At 38.5% G+C, this 9,182-nt stretch overlaps 1 protein-coding gene across 1 annotated transcript; it reads left to right on the forward strand.

Annotated features, from left to right (window-relative positions):
• Window positions 1-458: 458 nt before the first annotated feature.
• On the forward strand, window positions 459-8,605 carry LOC103423867 (mechanosensitive ion channel protein 1, mitochondrial). Its single transcript, XM_070826178.1, is given in 14 exon segments — window positions 459-740; window positions 866-1,066; window positions 1,194-1,199; window positions 3,446-3,498; window positions 3,612-3,662; window positions 4,068-4,329; window positions 4,331-4,494; window positions 4,751-5,028; window positions 6,451-6,551; window positions 7,895-7,931; window positions 7,934-8,001; window positions 8,196-8,322; window positions 8,325-8,425; window positions 8,501-8,605. Coding segments are annotated over 14 exon segments (1,836 nt in total).
• The last annotated feature ends 577 nt before the right edge of the window (window positions 8,606-9,182 follow it).

Genomic DNA, 9,182 nt, shown 5'->3' on the forward strand with positions numbered 1-9,182 from the left:
CCCAGAAACCTAGCGCAGCAACCTCCTCCTCCCCCCACCCCCCAACGAACCATTCCCGTCAAATCCCCCTTCCCCCGACGACCCACTCCCGTCAAATCCCACCCCCTTCCTCGACGACCCACTCCCGTTAAATCCCCCTTCCCCCGGACGACCCACTCCCTTCAAATCCCACCTCCCCCCCCCCCGACGACCCACTCCCGTTAAATCTTCCTTCCCCCCAACCCGAGCCTCGCCTTTTCCCTGCAACCCAATCCCACAAATTCCACCTCCCAAAAATCATTCCCTTCACCATCTTCATCCCCACTCCCAATCCCAACACCACCGAACTGTGTGGATCTGAGTTCGCGGGGGGTGGGGGAAGGGGTTAATGGGATCTCAACCCAGAAAAGAAAAGCAAAAAAAAAAAAAATGCACAAATCTGGGATCTAGGTTCGCGAGGGGGGTGGGGGAAGGGGTTAATGGGATATGGGGGGTTCGCCGGGGGGGGGGGGGGGTTGCCGAAGAGTCAGAGAGGGAGAGAAAGGAGTGAGAAAGCAGAAGGAGGAGAGAGAGTGATGGATATAGGATTGGCGTTGGGGCGAATAGAAAGCGGGAAGAAGGTGGGGATTTTGGATATGGGGAGTTTGGGGTTTGAGAGAGAGAGTGAGGAGAGTGGGAGGAGGGTCAAACCGCTGAGGAGGAATGCGTTGGTGGTGGTGACCCGACGGAGTTGTGTGGGTTTTGGATCTGGGGGGTTTGGGGTTTGAGAGAGAGAGTGAGGAGAGTGGGATGAGGGTCGGGGGTTGGGTCGGACTGGGCTCAACGTTCTGGTCGTCTCCGTGGCGGTGAATTTGGGTCCTGCGCTGCATCGCGGCCTGTACCGCAGAGCTCTATCTCTGATCCCTCTGCTCCTCACGGAGGTCCTTCGTCACCACCCGATCTCGCTGTCGACCGGGATTTCTCATCGTCGCCTTACTGCTCCTACTCGTTGTCGTCTTCGACGACGAAGATGATGCGGGTGAGGATGATGTCCTTGCAGTTCAGAGGGATATGGGTTTCGCGCCGGAGGGGTGGTAATGGGATCTGGGTTAGGTTTTGCGTCGGGGGGGGGGGCGTGGTAATGGGATCTGGGTTGGGGGGTGGTCGTATGGGGTATAGGTTTCGCGGGGATATGGGATCTGGGTTGTTCTCTGGTTTTTTTTTTTCCTTCAAAGGTGCAGGTATGGGGTGGGGGAAGATGAGAGCAGGGAAGAAGAAGGCTGAGGGGGGTTCACGGGGGTGGGGTTTTGTTCAGATTCTGGGTTTTTATTTTTTTTATTTATTTTTAATTTAGAAGATTTAGGTATTTTTTAAAAAAAATTAAAAAATTATTTTTTTTTGCCACGTGACAGCCTCATCAGCACAAATGTGACAGCCACGTCAGCATTTAACAGACTAATGGATGGAAAATCTAACGGATGTGTTATTTTGAAATAAAATGGTACTGGATGTATGAAAGTGAAATGTTTTAAAGTTGTTGTATGGGGTTGTAATTGACCTCAAACCTGAGGGGCTACTATGTAATTTACTCTTTAAGTTCTCATATAATTCCAATAATTGAAATAGTAGTTTACGAACGATATTTTTCTGCTACACTCATAACCGAGAAATCAGGATCAAAAAGTAAAAGATTAAGAAACAAACAAAGATCACGACCCGAAACGACAATGCATGGAAGAACATAAAAACCCAAAATGCAAAAATGATGACAATTCAATGTGAGTGTCTCTCTCTCTCTCTCTCTCTCTCTCTCTCTCTATATATATATATATATATATATATATATATATATATATATATATATATATATATATATATACATGTACAAAGAAGAAGAAGAAGAAAGATACGTACCTCTCTGACCTCGGCAATAGGGTCAAAAGAGAGAACCAACTTGGCAACAGCAGGAGAAGACTGCTGCTGATCAGAAGCGGAGGCAAGCAACACATAACCGATAAGGGAAGCAACAAATAATAGTAACTTACAAGTTGTAAGTTCTCTGAGGGTTTTTATTTTACATATATTAAATTAAATGGGTAAATGGATACCCGTTATGACCGCGAATATTACTCATAACCAATGGATACCCATTATAACTGCGGATAATACCCATAACCGCCCATTTAAATTTAATAGATAAACGGTTATACTCATAACTGTTTATTTGTCTAAACGGTTACCTATAACTATAACCGTCAACTTTAAATGGGCGGGTAATCACAGTTACCCATACCCATGGGTATTTTGCCCATCCCTAGCTCCAACCCTTGGAGTAAAACTCAAATTTTAGATTCTAAACTTACCTCAACTTGCTCCAACCCTTGGGGCAAATATGAGTTTTAACCCAAAACTCATTTATGGGGCAAATTTAGCCTAGGATTCCCCTGGGTTAGTGGAGCTGGCTCACCATATATGTGTACTTTTTTTAGTTTTATATCTATAAATTCATTGAATCCAACAACTAAGATCTAATATTATCAAATCCAACGATAAAAAAGGATGTAATGGTCCAAATTTAAATTCAACGGCTAAAGTAATTAAAAAAAAGTTATTTTAGGTGTTTCATAATCTTTCATAGTGTTCTACGAGTTTTTTGGTGTTGGTTTAGAAATTTTTCAATATTTATCAGAATCTAAATATTTTTAGGTTAAAATGTTCATAAAATTAAATTAAAATAGTCTACATAATTTTTTTTGTTTTTAAGGTTACTTTAAGAAAAAAAATTATCCTAAATTCATTATTTAATACTCTCGGACTAAAAATTTATTGGAGAAGAAAAACTATTTATAGGTTAAAACTTAAATTTTAAAAATTTAACCCAAATGATCTAAAAGATTTTAGAAAGTGAGACAATCTTACTAATACTTACGCAAACTAGACGACCGAAGGTGGACAAGTTTGGAATATAGGAGCCGATGCCGCGACTCGGGGAGAGGCTTGGTGAGCAAATGTCATCAACAAAGGAAATAAAGTGAACCTGATGACCACACAACGCCACTTTATAATAAAATTTAGGGGTGGTGATAAAAAACACGGTTTAAAATATAAAAAAAATGGAGAAATTTGGTACATTGCAATTTCAACCTATTTTCTCCACCGTTTGATCATCATACTAACATTCCAGTCAAAGCCATCGGACCAGCAGGAAACAATCGGAGGCTAAAGAAGCGCGTGCTCATCACATCGTTTTGATTTTTTTTTTTTTTTCTGTCAAAGTCATCACATTGTTCTTCTTTACTCTGCATTCTCTTTCATAAGTTGTGGAGATACGAAGCTCATACGGCTTGTCTTATTTCCCAAGCAAAGTAAACAAGCTCGCTTTTTATTTGAAGGAATTGAAGTGTTTGATCTTTGGAGACCAACTTGAAAGAAAAAGTTCATTGATTCATAAGTTTTGTTCTGTTTTTGTTTTCCTTTATTTTCTCAGCATCCAAACAGGGGTCTAGGGTTTATGTACAAATGTGTAGTCAGCATTGCTAAGTTTGAATTCATGCGTTATTACCTGAATTTCATTACGTTTTTGGGTTTTTACATTTTATTTTTATAATTACTGTTAATGATTTGATTTTCAAATTTTCCACACAAATTTGCAGATTAAGAAGCCATGAACGAGTTATTGGTTTCAGTCGGGTCCTATCAAGCTTGTAGAGATCGAACAATGCCCTTATTATTATAGAATAGTTTGCTATACTAAGCTTTCGATAATGGCTGGAGTTAGGCTTTACATGTTGAAATCACTTCGCAAGTCTACCGGCTGCTCTTTGAACCCACAGTTTCAGTCGTATAGTTCTTACGGGAAATTTGTGAACTACACTGATCCGGGTCATATACGACCAGCATATTCTTTTATAAATCGGAGTTACCATTCGAAGGAAACACAATCTCATAAAACCTTTGCAAAGACTTATTCTAGAGCTTTGGATTCAGAACCATTTCTCAATAACCAATCTTACAGAACCAAACCCATTTCAGCATTTTCACCCTCATTATCGAGATCACAGATGAGGGGTGCTACTCCTTTGATTTTGATAAACCCAATTTTTGAGCAGTCGTTCGTACTCATCATCTTTCGGTGGCAATGCTGGGGAACCAGGAGTAGGAGTTCCAGCTGCTTCCAGTGGCAGTGAAGTGGATGTTGGAAGTGATTGGGTTGGCAAGTTTAAGGATGCTTGGCAGTGTGCAGTGGATGCAGCAACTTTTACTGGACAGAAGGCTAAAGAAACCTCCACTGAACAGTCTCCTTATATTCAGCAGTTGCTGGATTCAAATCCACATCTTAGAAATGTGGTTGTTCCTGTTGGTTGTACTTTGCATGTACTATATATTTGCTTGGTTGGTGATGCCTAGGCTTTTCAGGAGATTTCACATGTACGGAAATCCATCTGAAGAGCAAGTTCCATACGAGAAAAGTTTTTTGGGTGCTCTGGAGGACCCAGTGCGATATCTGGTTACTTTCATGGCATTTTCACAAAGGGTGTGCTATCCACACATCCCTTTTTACTTCTTCCACACCCCTTGTTAATTTATGTTCTTTGATCTTCTTCAATTCATCCGATCCGACGGACAAAAATTAAAATTGTGTGAGAGAAGTAAAACAGGGTGTGTGGATATCACATCCCTTTCACAAGGGTTAGTGATTCCAACTTCCACTATATGCTTCATAATCATATATTATTTTATTTGCATTTTTGTTTCTCAAGTGCTAAACGACTAAGACGACTTTGATTTGTAGTGGCATCATGGTAGCACCGACCACTATAACTGCTCAGTATCTTGCACCAGCATGGAGAGGTGCAGTTATCCTTTCATTTGTGTGGTTTCTACATCGGTGGAAGACAAATGTGTTCACTCCTGCATTAGCGACTCAAAGTTTGCCTGGTCTTGATCGGGACCAGTTGCTAGCTATTGACAACATTTCATCCGTTGGTCTTTTTGTGATTGGGATAATGGCTTTAGCTGAGGCGTGTGGGGTGGCGGTGCAATCAATTATGACAGTTGGTGGCATAGGAGGTGAGGATTAGCCTTTACTTGCATAGTCTTTTTATCTCTATTACATTCATGAAAGTTAGAAAAGTCGGCAAATAAAATTTTAAATTTGCTCTTCTCGTATATATGAGTTATAAATTATAATATGTAAAGATAGTATTGGTTTTAGATTACAATGAAGGATTTTATGTCATCTTCATATTTGGATGCTCTTTTTATGATTTAACCACTATTTAGTTGATGTCGTTAAATAATAATCATAACAGTAATGTTATTCTTACCACATTAATATACTACATTAGTGTACCACATTATGTGGTATCTGATGTGACTGTCCACATCATATAAATTAATTATAATTTAATTTAAATTAAAAATCATTTAATAAACCAATACTAAAAAAAAATCTAGAATTAAATGGTGATTGTGGCATACTTCCTTCCTTCCCCGTTGCTTCTTCTCCCATTTCTTCTTCCACGCCATTTTTTTTATTTCAGCCCAAATTTTTTTTCAGCAGCCTCGCCATTAATGGAAGCTGACGAAGTAATGGAGCTATACGATTCTTTCTGGTCTGAGATCCGGATCTTCAAGAAACAACTGGTTTCATCGAACCCGTCAAATTTCGAAGAACAGCCAGATCATGAAATCGAAGAAAACCCAGGTGACTTTTCCTTATAACATTTGCAGGTGACTTTTCCTGATAACATTTGCAGGCAAGCATTTGAGCAAAGCAGCATGGTGTTGCTGGTGAAGATATCAATTAATATGTAAGAAGTTGACAATAGCAGCAGACAGGTCATCTGGGCACACTGTATAATCTTCTACGAAGATTTGGTAGGTTTGGTTTGGTCCACCAGGACCATAATTGGTGCAGTGATGATATTCTTCTAAATCAAACCATAAATTGTGGAAATTTAAGACTAACTAATTCTTAATCATGCATTAGGACCCTCTAGAACCCACTGCATAATGATCAGTTAGCTGAAACGTATGATGAAGATATGTCTACCTATAAAATGTTTCATGCAACTCACTGAAAAATAATGGTAAATGTTTACCAATAATCCAAATAAGGGAGCGTCGATGAATTTTTATCGTATGAGAATTAGTTGAGATTGTGGTATCCACACTAATGTGAAAAAATCTGGGCTGAAACAAAAAAATGGCGTGGAAGAAGAAATGGGAGAAGAAGCAACGGGGAAGGAAGGAAGGAATGAGAAGACTTCTCGTATGCCACAATCACCATTTAATTTCAGATTTTTTATTTATTATTGGTTTATTAAATGGTTTTTAATTTAAATTAAATTATGATGTGGACAGCTACATCAGATGTTACATAATATAGTACACTAATGTGATATATTAATGTGGTAAGAATAGCATTACTGTAATCATAAACTGTGTAATATAAATACCTTGCCTTTTTCAGCGCTGCACTTAATGCAGGAGTTGCTACTGCTTTTGCTGCCAGAGACATCCTTGGAAATGTTCTGAGTGGTTTGTCTATGCAGTTTTCAAAGCCTTTTTCACTAGGAGATACAATAAAAGTATGTTGCTACGTGTTTGTTGGTGCATTTAGGTACTCATTTCCATTTGGTCTTCTTCACAGGCAAATTTTTTCTTAAAAGCATAGGTTTCTTGTGATTCTAGTAGTAGAACTGTGCCATGAGTATCATCGGTTCTCAAAACTTGAGTACCATAACAAGATTAAGGAGGTATTCAGGTTGCACGAATTACCGTGTCAGCATGCCCAGAGTAGAGTTGCATAGTTAAATTTTCATTTTTTGTTGACGTTGCAAAATTGTGTAATCTTTCCATGTATCAAGCATCTTTAGTAGTCCCTTGGGTGGCTACATTGTACAGTGATCTCAACCCATCATTGAATGGAATAACACTTATTTCTGAATGGATCAAGATTTAATGTTCTTCAGAATGCAACTACTTTATGCTTATTTCTCTATAACATTCATTACAAGTGTATAAATTATTAGCCAAACATAATCATAGATTTATTCATACAGTAATATGTGTTGGAAAATATTAGTATTTTGGTTTATTTGAATGTTTGGTTTTATGGGCTTAGCCCGTTAGAATTAGGTTTTGTTAGAGATTAGGGTTAGTTTATTATAAATAGGATGCTTTGTTATTCATTAGAGAACAAGTTAGCCACAATGTAGTCTCTTAGGGCTTTGTAGCCGTTTTGGCATTCTCAGTTTGTTTAATAATATTCTTATTATTTGTTAGTCTTGTTCGTTGCGAACTCTTATATTCAACTTGGTATCAGAGCAAGTTCGATTCTTCGGAATTTAATCTGTTCTAGATGGGTATCAATTTGTTCATCCGTTTGTCCGCTACGTATCAGTTTGTTTGGAAGTTCGCAATTGGCATCAGCATCGGCATCGGCATCGACATCAGAATTTGAAGGCTTGCATCCACATCTACTTGTTGGCAAACTCATGTTGTGTACCGTCATGAGTTTGACGGGGGTGTTGGAAAATATTAGTATTTTGGTTTATTTGAATGTTTGGTTTTATGGGCTTAACCCGTTAGAATTAGGTTTTGTTAGAGATTAGGGTTAATTTATTATAAATAGGGTGCTTTGTTATTCATTAGAGAACAAGTTAGCCACAATGTAGTCTCTTAGGGTTTTGTAGCCGTTTCGGCATTCTCAGTTTGTTTAATAATATTCTTATTATTTGTTAGTCTTGTTCGTTGCGAACTCTGATATTCAACTATATGAACTGTCATTCATTGGATAGACATTATACCATCTGTGTGTGTTTGTTCTGACTCAATGATTTCTGGTATTTTGTGTGATATCTAATGTACTATCTGCTTCATCTTTTTGGTATTTTGTTTCATCACTGCGTTAAAAATGTACTTATTGCAGGCTGGATCTATAGAAGGTCAAGCGGTGGAAATGGGACTTCTACTACTTGTTTACTGAATGCCGAGAAGTTCCCTGTCATAGTTCCTAATTCTCTCTTTTCTAGTCAGGTTGGTGCTTTTCTATTTTTGGTATAACCCTTAGAGACGGGCACCTATTATGCTGTAAACCATCAATCATGCAAGATGAAATGGCCCAAGTTCATCATACAAGTATCAGCCTGGGAATGGTTTGCGGCTTGATCTATCCAGTTAGACTTTTTTCTTTCTACAATATCTTAGGTAGTTTCGTGTAAACTTGGTAGGTATTTGTAAACAAGTCACGTGCGCAATGGCGTGCCATCATCACCAAAATTCCCCTGTAAATTAACGATTTGGATAAGATTCCCCAGATATCAACTGACATAAAGAGCATGCTAAGGTCACATTCGAAGGTTTCTTGGGAAATGAGGCCCCTTACTGTTTCCTGTCTCGATTAGAAAGTTCATTTGTATAATTAACTCTTGGAAGTAACCCCAAATATATGGTAAGCCCAGTTCCTCCAATATTCTTATTACATTGATTGCTTCAGCATCTGCTTCAATGTCTGTTTTGCGATTATAGAGCAAAGGAGAGCTACACTCTACCGAAGAAGAGATTATTGACGTCGGCTCAGATAATTAAGGAGCACGGTGCTAAGCTAGGCGGCACCTACCAAGATATGACCTCTCAATAGTCTCGAAAATTATATTTTAGAACTCTGCATTTCGATACATCTCTTTCAAGATATATTTGTCTGCCACCATACATAGAAGAGTTTTCTTGAAAATATGTCGCTAAATCTCACACCTCACACTAGTTTCTCGTAATTTTGTTGAGTTGAGAAGAGAGCTGAAACTATGATCCATTGTCAAGTTTCCCCTAAAAGGGAGTAAAATTCAGACCTCTTTTGAGGATCCCCTCCGGGTGCTCTTTAGGATCCTAGAGACGTTTATATCATATCCGTTAATCGTATATTGTACGGTCAGATTTTGTTAGATACTGTGTTTAATATTAAATAAAAATTTCAAAATAATTTTTGACTGTACGATATACGATATAGATAGGATGTGAGGATCATGGATTCAAATCCCTTTTTCTGTACTCCTGTCTGTTCCTAATATTTAGATCATATAATATGTCTAAATCTTTTGCATAAGATATCAGCAAAAATCCGCTGAAAGTTACTGATTAAACGAGCATAGAAAGGAGAGAGTGTAGGAATCATTTCCTAAAAGAACAGAAAGAGGGAATCAAAAGTGCGTATAGAGGGG

Source organism: Malus domestica, chromosome 01 (assembly GCF_042453785.1).
Source record: "Malus domestica chromosome 01, GDT2T_hap1".
In the NCBI taxonomy this organism is placed as follows: Eukaryota; Viridiplantae; Streptophyta; class Magnoliopsida; order Rosales; family Rosaceae; genus Malus; species Malus domestica.